Source organism: Pseudophryne corroboree, chromosome 10 (genome assembly GCF_028390025.1).
Source record: "Pseudophryne corroboree isolate aPseCor3 chromosome 10, aPseCor3.hap2, whole genome shotgun sequence".
Lineage (NCBI taxonomy): Eukaryota > Metazoa > Chordata > Amphibia > Anura > Myobatrachidae > Pseudophryne > Pseudophryne corroboree.
This window is the reverse complement of record NC_086453.1, coordinates 311,578,170-311,604,492: the sequence shown is the minus strand read 5'-3', so window position 1 is coordinate 311,604,492 and position 26,323 is coordinate 311,578,170. Positions and strand designations below refer to the sequence as shown.

The window sequence follows — 26,323 nt, the reverse complement described above, 5'->3', positions numbered from 1 at the left end:
CTACAAGTTCCCAAAAGGATTCTTATGGCGTATCCCTTCCCACAAAAGGACAGGATACGATGGGAATCTTCGCCTAAAGTAGACAAGGCGTTGACACGCTTATCCAAGAAGGTGGCACTGCCTTCCCAGGATACTGCTACCCTCAAGGATCCTGCGGATCGTAAGCAGGAAGTTACCATGAAGTACATTTACACACATTCTGGTACTATTGTTAGGCCGGCTATGGCATCGGCCTGGGTTTGTAGTGCTGTCGCAGCATGGACAGATTCCTTGTCTACGGAGATTGAGACCCTAGATAAGGATACCATTCTAATGACCCTAGAACATATCAAGGATGCTGCGTTATATATGAGGGATGCTCAAAGAGACATTTGTTTACTAAGCTCCAGAATAAATGCTATGTCTATTTCTGCTAGGCGACTCTTGTGGACCCGACAGTGGACGGGGGATGCCGACTCAAAGCGGCATATGGAGTCGTTGCCTTACAAGGGGGAGGAGTTGTTTGGAGAAGGCCTCTCGGACCTTGTCTCTACTGCTACGGCTGGTAAATCGAATTTTTTACCTTATGTTCCCCCACAACATACTAAGAAGGCACCTCATTACCAAATGCAGTCCTTTCGTTCAAATAAAAGCAAAAAGGTACGGGGATCGTCCTTTCTTTCCAGAGGTAAAGGCAAGGGAAAAAAATTGCACACAGCTAGTTCCCAGGAGCAGCAGTATCCCCCCCCCCCCCCCCACCCCCCCCCCTACGTCTGCAAAATCCACCGCATGATGCTGGGGCTTCCCTGGGGGGGCCAGATCAAGTGGGGGCACGTCTTCGATTTTTCAGCCACGTCTGGGTTCACTCACAGGTGGATCCCTGGGCAATAGAGTGTTTCTCAGGGATACAGGCTGGAATTCGAAGAGATGCCTCCTCGCCGGTTTTTCAAATCTGCTCTGCCAGCTTCTCCGTCAGAAAGGGAGTTAGTGTTATCTGCAATTCAAAAATTGTACCTGCAACAGGTGATAGTCCAGGTTCCTCTTCTCCAGCAAGGAAAGGGGTATTACTCAACCCTGTTTGTGGTTCCGAAACCGGACTGTTCGGTCAGACCCATTTTGAATCTGAAATCCCTGAACCTGTACTTGAAAAAGTTCAAGTTCAAGATGGAATCGCTCAGAGCGGTCATCGCCAGCCTGGAGGGGGGGATTGGATGGTTTCCCTGGACATAAAGGATGCTTACCTTCATGTTCCGATTTTTCTTCCTCACCAAGCGTTCCTGAGATTTGCGGTACAGGACTGTCATTACCAATTTCAGACGTTGCCGTTTGGGCTTTCCACGGCCCCGAGAATTTTCACCAAGGTAATGGCAGAAATGATGGTGCTCCTGCGCAAGCAGGGTGTCACAATTATCCCATACTTGGACGATCTCCTCATAAAGGCGAGATCTCGAGAGAAGTTACTGGACAGCGTGTCACTGTCAGTGAGGACGTTGCAACAGCAGGGCTGGATTCTCAATATTCCGAAGTCCCAGCTGGTTCCTACAATGCGTCTGACCTTTTTGGGCCTGATTCTGGACACAGAACAGAAAAAGGTTTTTCTTCCGATGGAAAAGGCTCAGGAGCTCATAGCTCTGGTCAGGAACCTATTAAAGCCAAAAAAGGTTTCAGTGCTTCACTGCACCCGTGTCCTGGGGAAGATGGTGGCATCGTACGAGGCCATCCCCTTCGGCAGGTTCCATGCGAGGACTTTTCAATGGGACCTACTGGACAAATGGTCCGGGTCTCCTTTACAAATGCATCAAAGGATCACCCTGTCTCCCAGAGCCAGGATATCTCTCCTGTGGTGGCTGCACAGTGCTCACCTCCTGGAAGGCCGCAGGTTCGGCATTCAGGACTGGATCCTGGTGACCACGGACGCGAGCCTCCGAGGTTGGGGAGCAGTCGCACAGGGAAGAAATTTCCAAGGACTTTGGTCAAGTCAAGAGACTTGTCTTCACATCAACATCCTGGAACTAAGGGCCATATACAACGCCCTACGTCAAGCGGAGATCTTACTTCGCAATCGACCAGTTCTGATCCAGTCAGACAACATCACCGCAGTAGCTCATGTAAACCGCCAAGGCGGCACAAGGAGCAGAGTGGCAATGGCGGAAGCCACCAGAATTCTTTGCTGGGCGGAGAATCATGTAAGCGCTCTGTCAGCAGTGTTCATTCTGGGAGTGGACAACTGGGAAGCAGACTTCCTCAGCAGTCACGATCTGCATCCGGGAGAGTGGGGACTTCATCAGGAAGTCTTCGCGCACATTGCAAGTCGGTGGGGACTACCCCAAATAGACATGGCATCCCGTCTCAACAAAAAGCTACAAAGTATTGCGCCAGGTCAAGAGACCCTCAGGCGGTAGCTGTGGACGCCCTAGTGACACCGTGGGTGTTCCAGTCGGTATATGTGTTTCCTCCTCTTCCTCTCATACCCAAGGTGTTGAGGATAATAAGAAGAGGAGGAGTGAGAACAATTCTCATTGTTCCAGATTGGCCACGAAGGACCTGGTATCCGGATCTGCAAGAAATGCTCACAGAAGATCCGTGGCCTCTTCCTCTAAGGCAGGACCTGTTACAACAAGGTCCTTGTCTGTTCCAAGACTTACCGCGGCTGCGTTTGACGGCATGGCGGTTGAACGCCGGATCCTAGCGGAAAAAGGTATTCCGGATGAGGTCATTCCTACGCTAATAAAGGCTAGGAAGGACGTGACGTCTAAACATTATCACCGAATATGGCGAAAATAAGTTTCTTGGTGTGAGGCCAGGAATGCTCCTACGGAAGAATTCCATCTAGGCCGTTTTCTTCACTTCCTACAAACTGGAGTGAATTTGGGCCTAAAATTAGGCTCCATTAAAGTTCAGATTTCGGCCTTATCCATTTTCTTTCAAAAGGAATTGGCCTCTTTGCCTGAAGTACAGACTTTTGTGAAGGGAGTGCTGCATATTCAGCCTCCTTTTGTACCTCCGGTGGCGCCTTGGGACCTTAACGTGGTGTTAAGTTTCCTTAAGTCACATTGGTTTGAACCACTTCAAACTGGAGTTGAAATATCTCACTTGGAAGGTGGTCATGTTGTTAGCCTTGGCTTCGGCTAGGCGAGTTTCGGAATTGGCGGCTTTATCACATAAAAGCCCCTATCTGGTTTTCCATATGGATAGAGCGGAGTTGCGGACCCGTCCTCAATTCCTACCTAAGGTGGTCTCATCCTTTCATATGAACCAACCTATTGTCGTGCCTGTGGCTACATGTGACTTGGAGGATTCCGAGTCCCTTGATGTGGTCAGGGCTTTGAAAATTTACGTGGCCAGAACGGCTAGGATCAGAAAAACAGAAGCACTGTTTGTCCTGTATGCAGCCAACAAGGTTGGCGGCCCTGCTTCAAAGCAGACTATTGCTCGCTGGATCTGTGACACGATTCAGCAGGCGCATTCTACGGCAGGATTGCCGTTACCGAAATTGGTTAAGGCCCATTCCACTAGGAAGGTGGGCTCGTCTTGGGCGGCTGCCCGAGGGGTCTCGGCACTACAGCTGTGCCGAGCTGCTACTTGGTCAGGGTCAAACACTTTTTTGCAAAGTTCTATAAGTTTGATACCCTGGCTGAGGAGGACCTCCTGTTTGCTCAATCGGTGCTGCAGAGTCATCCGCACTCTCCCGCCCGTTTGGGAGCTTTGGTATAATCCCCATGGTCCTTACGGAGTCCCAGCATCCTCTAGGACGTTCGAGAAAATAAGATTTTACACTTACCGGTAAATCCATTTCTCGTAATCCGTAGAGGATGCTGGGCGCCCGTCCCAAGTGCGGACTTCTTCTTCTGCAAGACTTGTATATAGTTATTGCTTACATAAGGGTTATATTCTAGTTCATCGGCTTGGACCGAGACTATGTTTGTTCATACTGTTAACTGGGTAGTTTATCACAAGTTATACGGTGTGATTGGTGTGGCTGGTATGAATCTTGCCCTTGGATTAACATAAATCCTTTCCTCGTACTGTCCATCTCCTCTGGGCACAGTTTCTCTAACTGAGGTCTGGAGGATGGGCATAGAGGGAGGAGCCAGTGCACACCCAGAGTCTAAAGTCGTTCTTAAAGTGCCCATGTCTCCTGCGGAGCCTGTCTATTCCCCATGGTCCTTACGGAGTCCCAGCATCCTCTACGGACTACGAGAAATAGATTTACCGGTAAGTGTAAAATCTTATTTTCTATGTCAACCTCTATTTATTTCTCCATCTTTCCCCAGAAAATAATTGGCGTGTTCAAACCAAAATCAGAAGAGCCTTATGGTCACCTTAACCCAAAATGGACCAAATATTTTCACAAAGTTTGCTGTCCTTGCTGCTTTGGCCGCGGCTGCCTTGTCCCTAACCAGGGATATCTGTCAGAAGCTGGAGCATATCTAGTAGATGAAAAACTGGGATTAGGCGTTGTACCCAAAACTAAGGTGATGGTGGGCTTTTATTTGTTCCTGAAACACTCCATAAACCTGACTGACTTGGTCTTAAACTGCTCATTATAGCGATTATTTATGAGTTTTATATTTAGATTCTAAATGGCATCTTTGACAATAGATACATTTGTATTTATCTCCTGTTAATCTGCAGCCTTGTTTGAGATAAACATGGTTCTGTATTTACTAACAAGAGCTGGAAAAATGTGAAAACATGTTTTTGTAAACCTGCAAATCCACGTATTGCTTGTTACTTACACCTGGTAATTGTTGGTTATGGAGTGGTCTAATACATCTTATAATATGGCTATTCTGCATGTAGATAGTGGAAAAGAACAAGTCTGGTATCGGCTGATGGCAAACCGTTTGCAGCACCAGTAATAAGAGCAGTCGTTTGAGTGTTGCAGATGTTCCCATCCGAGTGCTTAATAATGGACTTTTCGTGCATTATTTATCGCCTCTAAAATTAGAACCTATTACTCTTACTGGCGTAGTTCACACAATCCTGTTTAATGCTGACGGAGCATCATCTTCTGTTTGACATGTTTTAACTAGTGTATCGCCACAGTGGCACAGTGATTAGCATTGCTACCTAAGTAAGTGCTGAGGTCATGAGTTTGATTCCAACCATAGCCCTATATGTACTGCGTTTTGTATGTTCTTACCATGTCTTGTGGATGTATGATTTCCTCGCACAATCCATAAAAACATACAGGTAGATTAATTGATTTAGGACAAAAAATAAATTATTACTTTTTGGTGTGTGTCCACATGGAACTTTTATTTTAAAAGCACTATTATTACTATAATGTGGACTCGTGGCATTTTTGACTAGATATCTGTGCAGTATACTAAATTCTGCTAGAACGTAATGGAACGGATGTTGCACAAGGTTTTGTGATAATAATTTTTATTGGTTAACTCAAACTACCAAGAGGGACTCGACTCAAACAGTAGATATTCCAGAGATGGCGGGGTCTATAAATTTGAAGCTCTGACTCCTTTAATGTATGTATTCTGTTATTACTTAAATAACCTGATGTCTAATGGTACTTGCTTCTGTCTATGAATCTAGACCTATTTAATTATGGTCACTTCGATAGAATACACCATAAATTGTATTAAACTAATCTTTTTCACACCCTAATTTTATTGTTTTGTTCTGTTAAGGTGGTTTGGCTGGTCAGTGAGACGTTCAATTACAGCGCAATAGATCGTGCCAAATCAAGAGGCAAAAAATATGCTCTAGAAAAAGTGCCACAAGTAGGTCGCAAATTTAATCGCGTAGGCTTACCCCCTAAGGTAAGAGGCTATGACTTGTTGTACATTTTGTTCTTACACTCCCAGATTATTTGTCATAGTAGTGAACTGTATTTTTACACTTGGATCCAGTATTGCCACCACATTAGCCTAGTTTCCACAATAGCACTTATCACCATTGTACCACATTTGTTTCTGCTGCCTGTGTGCTGGAAGGATTTGTAATGTTAGAAGTGAAATGTCTGTAAGGGGTGAATTGAATTACAGTGGTGCTCGGCTGCGTATAGTTATTGTACCTCCACTAGTGCACACTTTCTTGCGTGGAAAAAATGGAAAAAGCTATGCGCTCAGGTGAATAGCACTGCACTTGGTTGTCAGCAGCCTCTTGAAAAAGGGAATTGCCAATCCCTTAAAACACAACAAATAAAACAATTAACAAGTGGCGCTGGACAACCAGAGTAAATTAAAACATTTATTTTCTTAAATGCATGTAAAAATTACAACAACCTCCCGGGGGTGATAAATCTTAAAACAACACAATGTCTGGATTAACATTGAATGAGCCTAATTAATAGCATGTAATTAGTTTATAAATAACACCTGGAAGGTAAACAGCCTTTTATGGGTTATATATATGCACACTATTATTACTAATTAATAGAACAAAAGTCACTAGCAACTGTTTTCTTTTAGCCAGTTGTAAAAATGTAAGTTCATAACAGTGGGTAGCTATTGCAGAAAAAAGACACGTGTATATTAATAGCTGTGTGCACACAGTTACCACTGGGCAGGAGCTCCTACGGTCTCTGCTCCCCGGTGTTGTCCCACAGTCCGGACGGAGACACTCACCAGAGCCTCAGTGGACAATCTGGAAGCCGTGCCGTGCGGGGTGTCTCAATGCGCCGTCCTAGCCCAATTCACACCGTCTCCGGTACCTCCGTGCTTTGCAAACGGGGGCTATTAGCTGGTATATCCGGAGTTGAATGAGGTAAACTTTCCTGGTGTGTGTGACCCACAAGGAGCCTAACTTCTATTGGGCGGGCATCCGACAGGGGCTCCGTTCGCCGATCTGTGCCGGACTTGAAGAGGCGGCTGACGTAGCTTCCACCGCTCAGCTTGGCGTGTGCGGTCTGGCTGCAAAGGATGAAGAAATGCAGCATAGATGTTCCCAGTCGCAGTGGTGAGCCGTGGATCCAGAAAATGCAGGGCTTATCGCTGTTATGTGTAACAGCTCCCCGTAGCTTTAGAGTATAAATCCTTGTGATAGAAAGCCTGTATCCTTAACGCGTTTCAACGCCAGCAGGGCGTATTTCTCGAAAGGCAGGTATACCCCTGGAGTGCAGCGTGTCCTGTCTGTTCAGGTAGAGAACACTTTCTTGCGTACCTTTTATAGGAAATCTTGTTGTAGCTCTGGACGCGATTTGCCATATTGGAACTCTACATTGCATGTATAAAACAAGGGATAAACCGGCGCAGGTACAGCAACAGCCAATAGGTGGTCCCTTCACCTATGCATAAGCACTGTAACAAAAGATTGTGTGCACCATAAAAGTGTATAAAGTGTATAAATCCCAGAGTAAAAACATGTTTCCGGTCCCCACTGTCTCCACCAAGATTGTCTGTATAAAAATATATAATTATGGTGTCCCATTTGGGAATGTTCAGTCTCCTTTCCCTCAATGTATTTCTGATCCACAAACTCCGATATCCATGGTATGCATTCCAACCCGTATGTATGTCCGGCGTATGCAATCTTTCCAGTTGTGACGCACCCCGAAAGTGTGGGTGATAATGCGTTCCAGCGCATTGTGTGCTGGAACGCATTTACCGGTTGTTCCCTGTACAATTAAGAAAAAAACAAACAAATGTAATTTGAGTGCTGTTCTAGCATAAATGTAGACCATTCTTAGATTTATGGAGAATAAAAATAACCTTAATAAATGACCTATCAAAAGGCAGGTTTTGTATATCTTAAACGTGGGTTGTAGGGAGCTGGCAATTGTGACCGAAGCCCTACCAAAGTACATAGAGGTTTGTTAATGGTCTACACCACTAGCTGCTGAGAGGCCCTTGTACTGCAGTGCAGGCTCCACTGCTCACCGGTTACAGCCAGGACAACTCTTGCAGTGAAGTGATGCCTGTATCCTTCAAAATACCAGCAATACATCTTGATAGTATTTTGAAATTTGTTCACAAATCTAATAAACATCAAGATAACAAAGCCTCCTTGCAGCAATTACATGTATATACAAATATTTTGCTCCCCCACCTCGGTATGATTACAACAAGAGGTTATATCTGTCATTCTGCTTATATGTAATATATTATAATTTAATCATCTGGTTATATACTTGCTATGGGTAAAACCACCTGTTCATGTATACATGGCATTGCTCACATTAATGTATGCATAGCAAATGCTATTTGGCAGTTCTCAAGATGTGTCCTCTGATCTAGACTGAAGTCTTGGTTTTACTGTGCCCTTTCCCCATTGCCCATGGGCAATTTATTTATGGTATGATATTGGTGTTTGTGCACACTTAGATGAAAACTGCAGTATTCTGAGCAATGCATTTCAATGGTTTGTTTATTCTAGGGTGGTTCTTTTCAACTCTTTGTTGATGGTTATAAGGAGGCTGACCACTGGCTGCGTCGGTTTGAAACTGAACCTCTGCCTGAGAATACTCGAAAGCAACTCCAGTCTCAGTTTGAGAGACTCGTCATTTTGGACTATGTCATTAGGAACACTGGTAAGTCTCTTTCTGATGTTTCAGGTTTGCTCACCCATCAGTTCCTACATACAGATATTTATAAGATTCATCTTTTACGATTTGTTTCTTTGACAACATTTGTCTGACTTTATAGTACAGAATAATATGTATCCAAACCAAATTGTTGCAGTTTTTCATATTTAATTCAAGATTAATATATTAATGTACATGTGTAACATCCGTTTTCTTATTCAGACACCTAACAATTTGCGATTTGTTTTGCAGATAGAGGGAATGATAACTGGCTAATTCGATATGAAAGCCAGGGTGACGTAATTGCAGGTTCAGAGAAAGAGGATGACTTTCCAGTATCCAAGGTATGATGTCGTTTCTGTTACAACCGGGGTCCTTATCCAGTAGAATTGCAGAGTCATAATATTGCATCCAGTCATACTTGTACTAGCTGGGTTTTGTTTTAGAGAGCACTATTTTAGGACCCATTATCTAGATACCTGGGGTTGCTAAATCTATCCTGAAATACATAAAGAAAAAGTAATGATCTGACCTTTCCTCACACTGCCACTGATGGGGGTGATTCCGAGTTGTTCGCTCGCTAGCTGCTTGTAGCAGCATTGCACACGCTAGGCCGCCGCCCTCTGGGAGTGTATCTTAGCTTAGCAGAATTGCGAACAAAAGATTAGCAGAATTGCGAATAGAAATTTCTTAGCAGTTTCTGAGTAGCTCCAGACCTACTCACAGATTGCGATCAGTTCAGTCAGTTTCATTCCTGGTTTGACGTCCCAAACACGCCCAGCGTTCGGCCAGCCACTCCCCCGTTTCTCCAGACACTCCCGCGTTTTCCCCTGAAACGCCTGCGTTTTTCCGCACACTCCCAGAAAACGGCCAGTTTCCGCCCAGAAACACCCATTTCCTGTCGATCACACTACGATCAGCAGAACGATGAAAAAACTTCGTTAGGCCGTGAGTAAAATACCAAACTTTTGTGCTAATTTACTTGGCGCAGGCGCGCTGCATACATTGCGCATGCGCAGTTTGCGACTAATCGCTCCGTAGCGAAAAAAAATAACGAGCGAACAACTCTGAATGACCCCCGATGTTCCTCTCCTTGCTAATTTTTGTAGTGGATTTGCTCATTCCTAACGACAATAGTTTGATGTTTAATTAGTTATATTTTTGTAGGACTGGAATGATAAAGAGCCAATTATTCAAGTCGCTGCCATAGACAATGGTTTGGCATTTCCATTTAAACACCCTGATGAGTGGAGAGCATGTAAGTAGCACAAGGTACCGTTGTTAGTTTTACATTGTTGTGACTTGATTCTTGTGACTGATTGTTGTGAAATCCTCAGAAATAAATTAATAGGTTCACCCAAATATCATGTAACATAATGACTGTTCACAGGGCTCTCTCCATGTGTGACAAGGTGTTCCTCCTCTTCCTCGGTATCCGGACTCCAGGTCGACAACAAAAAGCTCGACACACCTTATGTCGACGCCAATTGGTCGACACACCTTAGGTTGACATGGACAAAAGGTCGACATGAGTTTTTATGTTTTTTTTTTCTTTTCTTTTCTTTTTTCGAACCTTTTCATACTTAACGATCCACGTGGACTACGATTGGAACGGTAATCTGTGCCGAGCGAAGCGAAGGCACCATGCCCGAAGCATGGCGAGCGAACGCGTTGCACTAATTGGGGTTCCCGGTCACTCTACGAAGAAAGCGACACCAAAAAAACATAAACTCATGTCGACCTTTTTCCATGTCAACCTTGTTCCTGTCGACCTTTTGTCCATGTCGACCTAAGGTGTGTCGACCAATTGGCGTCGACCTTTTTGTTGTCGACCCTGAGTCCCAGACCCCTCTTCCTCAATGCTTATTCCCTAACTATCTGTGTTCTAGTGTTTCACACAAGAGGGTGCTGCAGACCTAACCACAGAGCTGTAGGTTACAAAGCATTCAAATTCTTATTTGCCTGTGCTAAGAAATCTAATAACCCTATCACCTGAAGTTTTGATCATAGGATTGTTAGTGTTAAGAAAATAGTAAATACATATTTACGTTTGCATGGGAAAAGTGACAGCCTAAACTGTAATCTAATTTATTTTATTTCATTTGCAATTAATTCTATTGTGCTTGGTATGGAAAGTGTGTATATACCGGTACTTGTAGACACCCAAACTTCCTGCCCATACGTACTTGATCAACATCCCATAGCTGCAGCATATATGTGATGTGTTTTCCCTTTATGCATATATATTTAAGGAGACTCGCCTTCTGTTTAGTGAAATAAGGTATAGTCTACACCAGTGGTTCAAAAACTGTCTTCAAGGCACTCACAGTCCAGGTTTTAATGATATCCATGCATCTGCACAGATGGTGAATCAAACTGACTGCGGTACTAATTAAGTCACCTGTGCAGTAGCATGGATATCTTTTAAAACCTGGACTGCTGGGGTGCCTTGAGGACCGCGTTTGGGATCCACTGGTCTACACACTCTAATAGATCAGTGGCTTTGATACAACAACTTACGGCCAACCTTGCTTGGCTATAGCATTCATTGAAAACTTAATGTATCATTTATACCTTCATCAATTGTAGTCCAAGGGTTATTTCTCTAACGTCCTAAGTGGATGCTGGGGACTCCGTCAGGACCATGGGGTTTAGCGGCTTCGCAGGAGACAGGGCACAATAATAAAAGCTTTAGGATCAGGTGGTGTGCACTGGCTCCTCCCCCCATGACCCTCCTCCAAGCCTCAGTTAGATTGTTGTGCCCGGCCGAGAAGGGTGCAATCTAGGTGGCTCTCCTGAGCTGCTTAGAATAAAAGTTTGTTAGGTTTTTTATTTTCAGTGAGTCCTGCTGGCAACAGGCTCACTGCTACGAGGGACTTAGGGGAGAGAAGTAAACTCACCTGCGTGCAGGATGGATTTGCTTCTTAGGCTACTGGACACCATTAGCTCCAGAGGGAGTCGGAACACAGGTCTCACCCTGGGGTTCGTCCCGGAGCCGTGCCGCCGACCCCCCTTGCAGATGCCGAAGTTGAAGAGGTCCAGAAACAGGCGGCAGAAGACTTTCAGTCTTCATAAGGTAGCGCACAGCACTGCAGCTGTGCGCCATTGTTGTCAGCACACTTCATACCAGCGGTCACTGAGGGTGCAGGGCGCTGGGGGGGGCGCCCTGGGCAGCAATGTATTATACCTTTTTTATGGCTAAAATACATCACATATAGCCCTTGAGGCTATATGGATGTATTTAACCCCTGCCAGATTTCACAAACTCCGGGAGAAGAGCCCGCCGTTTTAGGGGGCGGGGCCTATTCTCCTCAGCACACGGCGCCATTTTCCTGCTCAGCTCTGCTGTGAGGAAGGCTCCCAGGCTCTCCCCTGCACTGCACTACAGAAACAGGGTTAAAACAGAGAGGGGGGGCACTTATTTGGCGATATGATTACATATGTGAAAATGCTATAAGGGAAAACACTTGTATAAGGGGTTGTCCCTGTATAATTATAGCGTTTTTGGTGTGTGCTGGCAAACTCTCCCTCTGTCTCCCCAAAGGGCTAGTGGGGTCCTGTCCTCTATCAGAGCATTCCCTGTGTGTGTGCTGTGTGTCGGTACGTGTGTGTCGACATGTATGAGGACGATGTTGGTGAGGAGGCGGAGCAAATTGCCTGTATTGGTGATGTCACTCTCTAGGGAGTCGACACCGGAATGGATGGCTTATTTAGGAATTACGTGATAATGTCAACACGATGCAAGGTCGGTTGACGACATGAGACGGCCGGCAAACAAATTAGTACCTGTCCAGGCGTCTCAGACACCGTCAGGGGCTTGTAAACACGCCCATTTACCTCAGTTGGTCGACACAGACACGGACACTGACTTCAGTGTCGACGGTGAAGAAACAAACGTATTTTCCTTTAGGGCCACACGTTACATGTTAAGGGCAATGAAGGAGGTGTTACATATTTCTGATACTACAAGTACCACAAATAAGGGTATTATGTAGGGTGGGAATAATCTACTTGTAGTTTTTCCTGAATCAGATAAATTAAAGTGTGATGATACGTGGGTTTCCTCAGATAGAAAATTATTGGAGGTATAGCCTTTCCCGCCAGAAGTGAGGGCGAGTTGGGAAACACACCTTAGGGTGGATAAGGCGCTCACACGCTTATAAAAACAAGTGGCGTTACCGTCTCCAGATACGGCCGCCCTCAAGGAGCCAGCTGATAGGAAGCTGAAAAATATCCTAAAAAGTATATACACACATACTGGTGTTATACTACGACCAGCAATCGCCTCAGCCTGGATGTGCAGCGCTGGGGGGGCTTGGTCGGATTTCCTGACTGAAAATATTGATACCCTTGACAGGAACAATATTTTATTGACTATAGAGCATTTTAAGGATGCATTTCTATATATGCGAGATGCGCAGAGGGATATTTGCATTCTGGCATCAAGAGTAGATGTGATGTCCATATCTGCCAGACGATGTTTATAGACACGACAGTGTGATGCAGATTCCAGACTGCACATGGAAGTATTGCCGTATAAAGGGGCGGTCCATCGGACCTGGTGGCCATGGCAACAGCTGGAAAATCCACTTTTGTTACCCCAAGTCACATCTCAGCAGAAAAGGACAGTCTTTTCAGTCTCAGTCCTTTCGTACCCATAAAGGCAGGCGGGCAAAAGGCCAGTCATATCTGCCCAGGGTTAGAGGAAAGGGAAGAAGACTGCAGCAGGCAGCCCATTCCCAGGAACAGAAGTCCTCCACAGCTTCTGCCAAGTCCGCAGCATGACGCTGGGGCCATACAAGCGGACTCAGGTGCGGTGGGGGGTCATCTCAAGAGTTTCAGCACGCAGTGGGCTCACTCGCAAGTGGACTCCTGGATCCTACACGTAGTATCCCAGGTGTACATTGGAAATTCGAGACGTCTTCCCCTCACAAGTTCCTGAAGTCTGCTTTACCAACGTCTCCCTCCGACAGGGAGGCAGTATTGGGAAAAAATTCACAGGCTGTATTCCCAGCAGGTGATAATCAAAGTACCCCTCCTACAACAAGGGAAGGGGTATTATCCCACACTATATTGTGGTACTGAAGCCAAACGGCTCGGTGAGATCTAAAAGATTTGAACAATTACATACAAGGGTTCAAATCAAGATGGAGTCACTCAGAGCAGTGATAGCGAACCAGGACGATATGGTGTCACTGGATATCGGGGATATCAGGGACGCTTACCTACATGTCCAAATTTTGCCCTTCTCACCAAGGGTATCTCAGGTTCGTGGTACAGAACTGTCACTATCAGTTCAGACGCTGCCGTTTGGATTGTCCACGGCACCCCGGGTCTTTACCATGGTAATGGCCGAAATGATGATTCTTCCTAAAAGAAATATGGACGCTTTCCTGATAAGGGCAAGGTCCAGAGAACAGTTGGCGGTCGGAGTAGCACTATCTCAAGTAGTTCTACGACAGCACGAGTGGATTCTAAATATTCCAAAATCGCAGCTTTTTCCGACGACACGTCTAATGTTCCTAGGAATGATTCTGGACACAGTCCAGAAAAGGATGTTTTCTCCCGGAGAAGAAGGCCAGGGAGTTATCCGAGCTAGTCAGGAACCTCCTAAAACCAGGAAAAGTATCAGTGCATCATTGCACAAGGGTCCTGTGAAAAATGGTGGTTTCTTACAAAGCGATCCCATTCGGTAGATTTCACGCAAGAACCTTTCAGTGGAATCTGCTGGGAAAATGGTCCGGATCGCATCTTCAGATGCATCAGCGGATAACCCTGTCTCCAAGGACAAGGGTGTTTTCTTCTGCGGTGGCTGCAGAGTGCTCATCTATGAAAGGGCCGCAGATTCGACATTCAGGACTGGGTCCTGGTGACCACGGATGCCAGCCTGAGTGGCTGGGGAGCAGTCACACAAGGAAAAAATTTCCAGGGAGTGTGATCAAGTCTGGAGACTTCTCTCCACATAAATATACTGGAGCTAAGGGCAATTTACAAGGCTCTAAGCTTAGCAAGACCTCTGCTTCAAGGTCAGCCGGTATTGATCCAGTGGGACAACATCACGGCAGTCGCCCACGTAAACAGACAGGGCGGCACATGAAGCAGGAGGGAAATGGCAGAAACTGCAAGGATTCTTCGCTGGGCGAAAAATCATGTGATAACACTCTCAGCAGTGTAATTCCGGGAGTGGAAAACTGGGAAGCAGACTTCCTCAGCAGGCATAACCTCCACCTGGGAGAGTGGGGACTTCAGCGGGAAGTCTTCCACATGATTGTAAACCGTTGGGAAAAACCAAAGGTGGACATGATGGCGTCCCGCCTGAACAAAAAACTAGACAGATATTGCGCCAGGTCAAGGGACCTTCAGGCAATAGCGGTGGACGCTCTGGTAACACTGTGGGTGTACCAGTCAGGGTATGTGTTCCCTCCTATGCATCTCATACCAAAAGTACTGAGAATCATAAGAAGGAGATGAGTAAGAACGATACTCGTGGTTCCGGCTGGGTCAAGAAGGACTTGGTACCCGGAACTTCAAGAGATGCTCACGGAAGAACCGTGGCCTCTACCTTTAAGAGAGGACCTGCTCCAGCAGGGGCCTTGTCTGTTCCAAGACTTACCGCGGCTGCGTTTGACGGCATGGCAGTTGAAAGCCGGATCCTGAAAGGGCATTCCAGATGAAGTCATCCCTACCCTGGTCGAAGCCAGGAAGGATGTAACCGCAAAACATTTTCACCGCATTTGGCGAAAATATGTTGCGTGGTGTGAGGCCAAGAAGGTCCCTACAGAGGAATTCCAACTGGGTCGTTTCCTACATTTCCTGAAAACAGGACTGTCTATGGGCCTAAAATTTGGGTCCATTAAGGTTCAAATTTCGACCCTGTCGAATTTCTTCCAGAAAGAACTGGCTTCAGTGCTTGAAGTTCAGACGTTTGTAAAAGGGGTACTGCATATACAGCCTCCTTTTGTGCCCCCAGTGGCACCTTGGGATCTCAATGTTGTTTTGAGTTTCCTAAAGTCACATTGGTTGATCCACTCACCACTGTGGAATTAAAATATTTCACATGGAAGGTGAAGATTCTATTAGCCCTGGCTTCAGCCAGGCGTGTGTCAGAATGGGCGGCTTTATCATATAAAAGCCCTTACTTAATTTTTCATTCTGACAGGGCAGAATTGAGGACTCGTCCTCAATTTCTCCTTAAGGTGTTTTCTGTTTTTCACATGAACCAACCTATTGTGGTACCTGCGGCTACTAGGGACTTGGAGGACTCCAAGTTACTTGACGTTGTCAGGGCCCTGAAAATATGTTTCCAGGACGACTGGAGTCAGAAAATCTGACTCGCTGTTTAGCCTGTATGCACCCAACAAGATGGGTGTTCCTGCTTCTAAGCAGACGTTTGCTCGCTGGATTTGTAGTACAATTCAGCTTGCACATTCTGTGGCAGGCTTGCCACAGCCAAAATCAGTAAAAGCCCATTCCACAAGGAAGTGGGCTCATCTTGGGCGGCTGCCCGAGGGGTCTCGGCTTTACAACTTTGCCGAGCTGCTACTTGGTCAGGGGCACACCCTGACTGAGGAGGACCTGGAGTTCTCTCATTCGGTGCTGCAGAGTCATCCGCACTCTCCCGCCCGTTTGGGAGCTTTGGTATAATCCCCATGGTCCTGACGGAGTCCCCAGCATCCACTTAGGACGTTAGAGAAAATAAGAATTTACTTACCGATAATTCTATTTCTTGTAGTCCGTAGTGGATGCTGGGCGCCCATCCCAAGTGCGGATTGTCTGCAATACTTGTACATAGTTATTGTTACAAAAATCGGGTTATTCTTGTTGTGGGCCATCTTTTCAGAGGCTCCTTCGTTGTTATCATACTGTTAACTGGGTTCAGATCACAGGTTGTACGGTGTGATTGGTGTGGCTGGTATGAGTCTTACCCGGGATTCAATATCCTTCCTTATTATGCACGCTCGTCCGGGCACAGTATCCTAACTGAGGCTTGGAGGAGGGTCATGGGGGGAGGAGCCAGTGCACACCACCTGATCCTAAAGCTTTTATTATTGTGCCCTGTCTCCTGCGGAGCCGCTAAACCCCATGGTCCTGACGGAGTCCCCAGCATCCACTACGGACTACGAGAAATAGAATTATCGGTAAGTAAATTCTTATTTTTCTATTTTGTCCTCTTCAGTAAGTATCTGGGTCTGACACACTGCTGTTGTATTGAGTCCGGTCTCCGCTAGAGTTCAGGGAGTTCTGTTTAAGATGGGATGTTGCCCATAGCAACCAATCCGGGTCCATGTGTTGCCTTCTAGAAGGTGCTAGGTAAATGAGAAGTAGAATCTGATTGGTTGCTATGGGCAACATCCCATCTTAAATAGAATTCCCGTCTTAGTAAATTTAACCCAAAGAGTGTGCATCAGAAAGTCTGTATGGAAACCTATGCAAATCCTATTCCTTCTGTAAAATGTAAGGGAGCTTTGCTTCATGAAGATCATGGACTGTATTCTTGTGTTCTAGATCCATTCCTCTGGGCCTGGCTTCCTCAGGCTAAAGTAACTTTCAGCCAGGAAACGAGAGATCTGATTCTTCCACGTATCTCTGACATGAATTTTGTGCAAGACCTTTGTGAGGATCTTTATGAGCTGTTTAAAGTGTGTATTGCTTCATAACGCGTGTCTTTATAAAATGTGCATGAGAAAGTGGCTATCCGTTGCGTGAGTGTCATTTTCCCACTTTGTCACATTTGTAGACTGATAAAGGATTTGACAAGGCAACATTTGAGAAACAGATGTCTGTAATGAGAGGACAGGTATGTTACTGAATCTTTTTGAACTAAGTTAGATAACTTAAAACACCCTTATTTATTTTTAAAGGTTCGCTTTCCAAAGAGCAACTCTTCACTCTGGTTGCTCTATCAAGTGGCTTCTTTATTCCTCACAAACGTTGTTGCATTGCATTTGTTCAGCAAACATGGGTACCCTGACCATTCGCTAATCCCAAACTTGCCCTCTGTCATCCGGGCACTAACTAGCGTTGGAAGCCCCACTCACTGTTTCCCACAAACCTTTATATCGTCACACCCACGTAGTGCAGCTGTGTGTATTGCCTTTGCTGTAGTAAGGAGCAGGATTCTTAACTTTACCTGCTCCTTGTCCTAGGGAGTGAGTCCTGTTCTGAGCATTAGAACGTGGCAAAGTACCATCTTTGCCACACTAGAATCTGCAACTCAAGCAGGGACAGTCAAGCTTATTACTCTGGCAGCATTTACTGTAATCTAAGATGTAGGGGTATATTCAATGGATCCGACAACCCCTATTCAATGGATGGCTGCGGATGCGCTGACAGCAGCGGCCAGGAGTACAGATGGCGGCAGGCGTGAGCGGGACGGCAGCGGGGGGAGCAGAGATCGGTGGCCGGAGCTGTCTGTGGAGGTGCTGCTGGGAAAGAGGGGCCTGCGGGCCACGGGGGGAGCAGAGATCGGCGGCCGGCGGGGGCAGGCGCTGCAGGGAGAGAGGTCTCTGCCTGCAGCGCCTCCCCCCCCCCCCCCCCCCCCGCCGCCGCAGACATGTCTCCCCACAGCCAGCTCCCCCTGCTGCCTGCAGCACCGCTTGTCTCCTCACTTCAATCCAACTTGTTTTCAAGTCGGATTGAGTTTGTCGGAAAGGGAACCAAAACCTGTCTGATTTGGCCCCATTTCCGACAGAAGCACGTGTTCACCACCCATCTCAGTTTTAGTTAAGAGCGGATGCCAAAATTATTTCTTCCTAGTATCTGGACTGTCTGACTATTAACTCTTAACTAAAAATTTTTAATTGAAATCTGAGATGGGTGGTGGACATTCCTGGTTGAACGGACATGGAATGACCCTGGTTTTCTTTAACTTTGAACCTATTCTATAAAGTGATCTGGGCATAATTTTACCACCAACGAAAAGAATGAACGTTTAAACATTTTAGTCTATGTAGTATGCATTTGATATTTGTCTTCTCCACATTTTTTTTTTTTTTTTTATGTGTATATTTATGTTTTTGCTTTTTATCAATCAGATCCTAAATCTGACACAAGCACTAAAGGATGAGAAATCTCCGATTCAGCTGGTCCAGATGCCTAAAGTCGTAGTGGAACGTAGTCGTGGTGGAAGTCAGGGCCGAATTGTTCACCTGAGTAATGCATTCACACAGACGTTTCACTGCAGGAAGCCGTTCTTCTCCTCCTGGTAGCCAGACATGAGGACAACTGTCTTAATTTCACAAAGCTGCTGTTTTGCACAAGTACTGTAATAGGTGAAAACTGTTGCCAAACCTTTACTCTCTTAAGGAAAGTCTTTGAATGTATTTTGGTTTACAGTTCTGTCCTATGTGAATCTATATTGTCAGGGATTCAGGTAAGACTGCATAAACATGTACTGTATTTTATACCTTCAGACTTTGTTTTCTGTGGGGGAAGAAAATTTGTGAAGGAAATAATTGCCTCTGCCACAAAGTTGATAAGTGCAGGGATGGGGCGTCCTTGTTTTTGCAAATTGGTTTTGATTTATTTATAATTGTAAAAGTAACTATTTTGTTAAAAGAAAGTGTACCATATTAAATTAAGGTCTAGTATTGTTTCACTGTTTCATGCACTTTTTTTGCTTTTTCTAAAAAGTGCCCTGTTGACATTTAAAGTCGGGGAAAGAAATCCCTTTGCCGGTTTACATTATTAGAAAACACCGTAACCATGGGACCAAATTTTATTTGTATTTTTGTAATTTTTTTTTTTAAATCTTAACATTCTTATTTCTAAATGAAAGCAATGGTGGTTGGCCATCACATTAAGATTCTCGAACATCCACACAAATATAACCCAAATAACTAAGGCTCATACCAAAAATCAAACGGTGTACTCAACCGGTGCCACCCTGGTCTATAAATGCTGGCATTATAATTCCTCCTAAGTAACCGGATAAGAGGGAAAAGCGGTTTAAGATGACTCCTACGTCTGCAAGTTTTTTCTAGACCTGAACGTAGACTTTTATCTTCAATTGTTTTTTGAATGTTGCGTTTAAATTTGACAATCAGCTATACATTGGAATATTGGTATTTTTTCTTCGGGTTCCATAGAGGCTCCACAAGGAATACCATGGTCGTTGCCACCACTTACAACCCCCCCATGGTATATAGGGTGGACCCTATGGACCTCAAAGAAGGAGTTAACAAAGGTAAGTGGTGTGTGTTTTGTTTTTTGTTTTTTTTAATATATAAAACCAAAACACTCTTGTTTTCTTCTTCGGGTTCCATAAGGGGGTCCACAGGGAATACCATGATATTTCCTGTGGACCCTATGGACCTCAAAGATAGTTAACAGATGTAAGTTTTACCATAGCTCGCATTTTCCTCCTCCAACAGAGGTAAAACTGTTCATTTTTTTTCTGGTCCTTTATTTCATATGAATGGCAGCATGTTGCCTCTTCTCTTCAAATATCCCTACATATGTGAACCAGGAAAACGTATCTGAATAATGAAGGTTCACAAAAAATCCAGAGATCTAAGTTTCTGATGGTGTTTCATGTATGCAACCTGTAGATCAATGTGTATATACACTGAATGAATGAAGATGTACTCTACAGAAGGAACGTGTACTGTACGAGAAGGTGGTTTTTGTAAACTGCTTCTGCCTTTCTGTGTTTTTAGTTATGTAAAAATGAAAAGCCTTTATTAATGGTTAAAACTGAAATTGTTTCATATCCTTTTTGATATTATGTAGTAATTGGAGAAATAAAAATGTACTTATATACGGTTTCTGTCTGTTTGAAAGATAATATGACGGACGGGGGGTGGCAGGGATGGCTGGTTTACACCATGTCTTTTTATTATGCTGTGACCACAGGCACAGTGCCGTGACTTCTTAAAGCTTGTTATAAGGGAATCCCCCAGGTGGTGGTCAACATTTTTGCATGTGGTCTTCATTTGAGTGGCTCATGAGATGAGCCAATGCATTACTCACTCACTCACTCACTCACTCACTCACTCTAATCTGCCTAGCATCAGCTAAGACTCCACAAACTTCTCCCCTAACAATCCTATTGGATAAGAGAAAACCATAACTAGCATTCTCGATCTTAAAGGGTAAACAATTCCAATACATTAAAGAGGCAATATGCAGAGAAGCACCTGATTGACAGGCACAGGCATTTGGGGGATGACTGAGGTGTATTGCCCTCATTCTCCAAGCGTGGCGAGGCCAAAAACTGTGTTGCGAGACAGTTTCCTTGGCCTTTCAAGCTGCCCTGCGATGGCTGCGAGGAACTACGCAACTAACGGTCGTGATGATCACTGGCTGCATCATGGTGGCAGCTGGGATTGCACATGTAGCAGGGAGGTGTGTATACATCTCCTGCACTTGCATTGCTATGGATTGCATTTGCAATGCTGCTGCAAACTGCTTTGCAATTGCAATCCATGCTTAATTAGGCCCTTAGTCACACACAGTATACAAGTGTTGCATATTAAATGACTCTGCACAGTCTCTCCTGGTGCGTCCTAGATTCCTTTTAGTCAATAAAAGACACCTGATTCTAGAAGGGTTGCACACGTCTTGATGGCTTACTCGCAACAGGCCTCTCTCTCTGCATGGCGTATTGAGGCTAGATGTATGTGTACAACATCTGTAGTTGTCAAAGTTTGCAATCCCCATCCACAAAGGTGGGCTCTATTGAAACATTCTCTTCCCACAAATGTTTCTTAGTGGAGTTCTGGAACAAGCTCCATTTCTGTTTATTCCTGTCCATTAAACATTTTTACTGCTGTTAGAGAGCAGTTATCCTGCAGGGTGGTATTCAGTATGCCGGCTGTTGGGATCCCGGCACTTGGTATACCGGTGCCGAAATCCCGACACCCGGCATACCGATAACTGGGGGTCCACGACCTCCCAGGAGGAAGAATAAATAGCATGCGCCACCGTGCCTGCAAGGGGCTCATTTGCGCTTGCTAGCGGCTAAGAAAGCAGTAATTATTCGCCAGCTGGCATCAATATACATCCTTCATGGGCAGCAGAAGGGTTCCGTGCAGGAATGAGGGCATTCCTCCCAACGTGTACAGTATGTGTGTGAATAAGATTTTGTTTAATAAATATGTATAAGAAATTTTACATGCAAGGCAACATTTTAGGAATGCATGCCGTTCCAAAATACTGTTAAAATTAGTAAACAATTTTCTCTAACGTCCTAGTGGATGCTGGGGACTCCGAAAGGACCATGGGGAATAGCGGCTCCGCAGGAGACTGGGCACAAAGTAAAAGCTTTAGGACTAGCTGGTGTGCACTGGCTCCTCCACCTATGACCCTCCTCCAAGCCTCAGTTAGATTTTGTGCCCGAACGAGAAGGGTGCAATCTAGGTGGCTCTCCTGAGCTGCTTAGAGTAAAAGTTTAAATAGGTTTTTTATTTTCAGTGAGACCTGCTGGCAACAGGCTCACTGCATCGAGGGACTTAGGGGAGAGAAACGAACTCACCTGCGTGCAGAGTGGATTGGGTTTCTTAGGCTACTGGACATTCGCTCCAGAGGGACGATCACAGGCCCAGCCATGGATGGGTCCCGGAGCCGCGCCGCCGGCCCCCTTACAGATGCTGAAGCAAGAAGAGGTCCATAAATCGGCGGCAGAAGACTTTCCTGTCTTCATAAGGTAGCGCACAGCACTGCAGCTGTGCGCCATTGCTCTCAGCACACTTCACACTCCGGTCACTGAGGGTGCAGGACGCTGGGGGGGGGCGTCCTGGGAAGCAATGAATTTACCTTAGTTGGCGAAAAATACATCACATATAGCTCCTGGGCTATATGGATGTATTTAACCCCTGCCAGTTTTCCAGTAAAAAGCGGGAGAAGAGCCCGCCGTGAAGGGGGCGGGGCCTATCTCCTCAGCACACAGCGCCATTTTTCCCACACAGCTCCGCTGGTAGGAAGGCTCCCAGAATCTCCCCTGCATCCTGCAACTACAGAAACAGGGTAAAAAAGAGAGGGGGGCACTTATTTGGCAAAATAACAGATATAAGCAGCTATAAGGGATAGACACTTATTGTAAGGTTGTCCCTATACATATATAGCGCTCTGGTGTGTGCTGGCAAACTCTCCCTCTGTCTCCCCAAAGGGCTAAGTGGGTCCTGTCCTCTATCAGAGCATTCCCTGTGTGTGTGCTGGGTGTCGGTACGTGTGTGTCGACATGTATGAGGAGGAAAATGATGTGGAGGCGGAGCAGAGTGTCTGTAACAGTGATGTCACCCCCTAGGGGGTCGACACCTGAGTGGATGTACTGTTGAAAATTACGTGACCGTGTCAGCTCTATATAAAAAAACAGTGGTTGACATGAGACAGCCGGCTACTCAGCTTGTGCCTGTCCAGACGTCTCATAGGCCGTCAGGCAGATGGCAGATACAGACGCCGACACGGATACTGACTCCTGTGTCGACGGTGAAGAGACAACCGTGATTTCCAGTAGGGCCACACGTTACATGATTGAGACAATGGAAAATGTTTTATACATTTCTGATAATACGAGTACCACCAAAAAAGGGGTATTATGTTCGGTGAGGGAAAAACTACCTGTAGTTTTCCTGAATCTGAGAAATAAAATGTGTGATGATGCGTGGGTTTCCCCCCGATAACAATTAATAATTTCTTAAAAAGTATTGGCTGCATACCCTTTCCCGCCAGAGGTTAGGATGCATTGGGAAACACCCCCTAGGGGGGATAAGGCGCTCACACGCTTGTAAGAACAAGGGCTCTACCCTCTCATGAGATGGCCGCCCTTAAGGATCCTGCTGATAGAAAGCAGGAGGGTATCCAAAAAAAGGTATTTACACACATACTGGTGTTATACTGCGACCAGCTATCGCCTCAGCCTGGAGGTGCAGTGCTGGGTTGGCATGGTCGGATTCCCTGACTGGAAATATTGATATCCTAGATAAGGATAGTATATTATTGCCTATAGAGCATTTAAAAGATGCATTTCTATATATGCATGATGCACAGCGGAATAATTGCCGACTGGCATCAAGTATAAGTGCGTTGTCCAATTCTACCAGTAAAATGGTCAGGTGATGCGGATTCCAAACGTCATTTGGAAGTATTGCCTTTGAAAGGGGACATTTGGGGTCGGTCTTTTAGACCTGGTGGCCACGGCAACAGCTGGGAAATCCACGTTTGTACCCCAGGTCGCCTCTCAAAATAAGACGCCGTATTATCAGGCGCAGTCCTTTGTTGGCAAGCGGAGAAAAGGTTCCTCTTTTCTGCTCGTGACAGAGGGAGAGGAAAAAGGCTGCAGAGATCAGCCAGTTCTCAGGAACAGAAACCCTTTCCAGCCTCTGCCAAGCCCTCAGTATGACGCTAGGGCTTTACAAGCTCAGGCACGGTGGGGGCCCGTTCTCAATGAATTTCAGTGCGCAGTGGGCTCACTCGCAAGTAGACCCCTGGATCCTTTAGGTAATATCTCAGGGGTACATATTGGAATTCGAGACGTCTCCCCCTCGCCGTTTCCAAAAGTCGACTTTACCGACGTCTCCCTCTGACAGGGAGGCAGTTTTGGAAGCCATTCACAAGCTGTATTCCCAGCAGGTGATAATCAAGGTACCCCTCCTGCAACAGGGAACGGGGTATTATTCCACACTATTGTGGTACCGAAGCCAGACTGCTCGGTGAGACCGATTCTAAAATCTTTGAACACTTGCATACAGAGGTTCAAATTCAAGATTGAGTCACTCAGAGCAGTGATTGAGAACCTGGAAGAAGGGGACTACATGATGTCTCGGGACATCAAGGATGCTTACCTTCATGTCAAAATTTACCCTTCTCACCAAGGGTACCTCAGGTTTATGGTACAGAACTGTCACTATCAGTTCAGACGCTGCCGTAGGGATGGTCCACGGCACCCCGGGTCTTTACCAAGGTAATGGCCTAAATGATGTTCCTTCGAAGGAAGGGAATTTTAGTTATCCCTTACTTGGACGATTCCCTGATAAGGGTAAGATCCAGGGAACAGTTGGAGGTCGGTGTAGCACTATCTCAGATAGTGTTGCGGCAGCACGATTTGGATTCTCAATATTCCAAAATCGCAGCTGGTTCCGTCGACGTGTCTTCTGTTCCTAGGGATGATCCTGGACACAGTCCAGAAAAAGGTGTTTCTCCCGGAGGAGAAAGCCAGGGAGTTATCCGAGCTAGTCAGGAACCTCCTCAAACCGAGCCAAGTCTCAGTGCATCAATGCACAAGGGTTCTGGGTAAAATGGGGGCTTCCTACGAAGCAATCCCATTTGGCAGATTCCACGCAAGAACTTTCCAGTGGGACCTGCTGGACAAATGGTCCGGGTCGCATCTTCAGATGCATCAGCGGATAACCCTGTCACCAAGGACAAGGGTGTCCCCTCCTGTGGTGGTTGCAGAGTGCTCATCTTCTAGAGGGCCGCAGATTCGGCATTCAGGACTGGGTCCTGGTAACCACGGATGCCAGCCTGCGAGGCTGGGGAGCAGTCACACAGGGAAGGAATATCCAGGACTTATGGTCAAGCCTGGAGACATCACTTCACATAAATATCCTGAAGCTAAGGGACATTTACAATGCTCTAAGCTTAGCAAGACAGACAGGGTGGCACAAGAAGCAGAAGGGCAATGACAGAAGCTGCAAGGATTCTTCGCTGGGCGGAAAATCATGGGATAGCACTGTCGGCAGTATTCATTCCGGGAGTGGACAACTGGGAAGCAGACTTCCTCAGCACGACCTCCACCCGGGGAGAGTGGGGACTTCACCCAGAAGTCTTCCACAGGATTATAAACCGTTGGGAAAAACTCGACAGGTATTGCGCCAGGTCCAGGGACCCTCGGGCAATAGCTGTAGACGCTCTGGTAACACCGTGGGTGTACCAGTCAGGGTATGCGTTTCCTCCTCTGCCTCTCATACCCAAGGTACTGAGATTGATAAGATGGTGAGGAGTAAGCACTATATTCGTGGCTCCGGATTGGCCAAGAAGGACTTGGTAACCGGAACTTCAAGAGATGCTCACGGAGGATCCGTGGCCTCTACCTCTAAGAAGGGACCTGCTCCAGCAAGGACCCTGTCTGTTCCAAGACTTACCGCGGCTGCGTTTGACGGCATGGCGGTTGAACGCCGGATCCTGAAGGAAAAAGGGCATTCCGGATGAAGTCATCCCTATCCTGATCAAAGCCAGGAAGGATGTAACCGCAAAAACATTATCACTGCAATTGGCGAAAATATGTTGCGTGGTGCGCGGCCAGTAAGGCCCGACGGTGGAAATTCGACTGGGTCGATTCCTACATTTCCTGCAAACAGGAGTGTCTATGGGCCTGAAATTGGGGTCCATTAAGGTTCAAATTTCGGCCCTGTCAATTTTCTTCCAAAAAGAACTAGCTTCAGTCCCTGAAGTTCAGACGTTTGTAAAAGGGGTACTGCATATACAGCCTCCTTTTGTGCCTCCAGTGGCACTTGGGATCTCAATGTAGTTTTTTTTTTTTTTTGGATTCCAAAAGTCACATTGGTTTGAACCACTTAAATCTGTGGAGTTAAAATATCTCACATGGAAAGTGGTCATGCTGTTGGCCCTGGCCTGGGCCAGGCGCGTGTCAGAATTGGCGGCTTTATCCTGTAAAAGCCCTTATCTGATTTTCCATTCGGACAGGGCGGAATTGAGGACTCGTCCTCAATTTCTCCCTAAGGTGTTTTCAGCATTTCACTTAAACCAACCTATTGTGGTGCCTGCGGCTACTAGGGACTTGGAGGATTCCAAGTTGCTGGACGTAGTCAGGGCCCTGAAAATATATGTTTCCAGGACGGCTGGAGTCAGAAAATCTGACTCGCTGTTTATCCTGTATGCACCCAACAAGCTGGGTGCTCC

The 26,323-nt window shown here is 46.0% G+C and overlaps 1 protein-coding gene across 3 annotated transcripts in view; it reads left to right on the top strand.

The window, feature by feature from the left end:
• PI4K2B (phosphatidylinositol 4-kinase type 2 beta) overlaps positions 1-19,058 on the top strand; it is a 41,237-nt gene extending 22,179 nt beyond the window's left edge. For 2 of the 3 annotated variants that reach the window (XM_063943466.1, XM_063943468.1), the window contains exons 3-10: positions 4,254-4,454; positions 5,631-5,762; positions 8,317-8,470; positions 8,717-8,808; positions 9,632-9,722; positions 16,970-17,103; positions 17,202-17,261; positions 18,499-19,058. In XM_063943466.1, coding sequence (XP_063799536.1) covers positions 4,254-4,454; positions 5,631-5,762; positions 8,317-8,470; positions 8,717-8,808; positions 9,632-9,722; positions 16,970-17,103; positions 17,202-17,261; positions 18,499-18,672 — 1,038 coding nt within the window. In that variant the 3' untranslated portion in view covers positions 18,673-19,058. The remainder of the gene's footprint in view (positions 1-4,253; positions 4,455-5,630; positions 5,763-8,316; positions 8,471-8,716; positions 8,809-9,631; positions 9,723-16,969; positions 17,104-17,201; positions 17,262-18,498) is intronic. The other variant, XM_063943467.1, reaches the window with a different exon arrangement.
• The last annotated feature ends 7,265 nt before the right edge of the window (positions 19,059-26,323 follow it).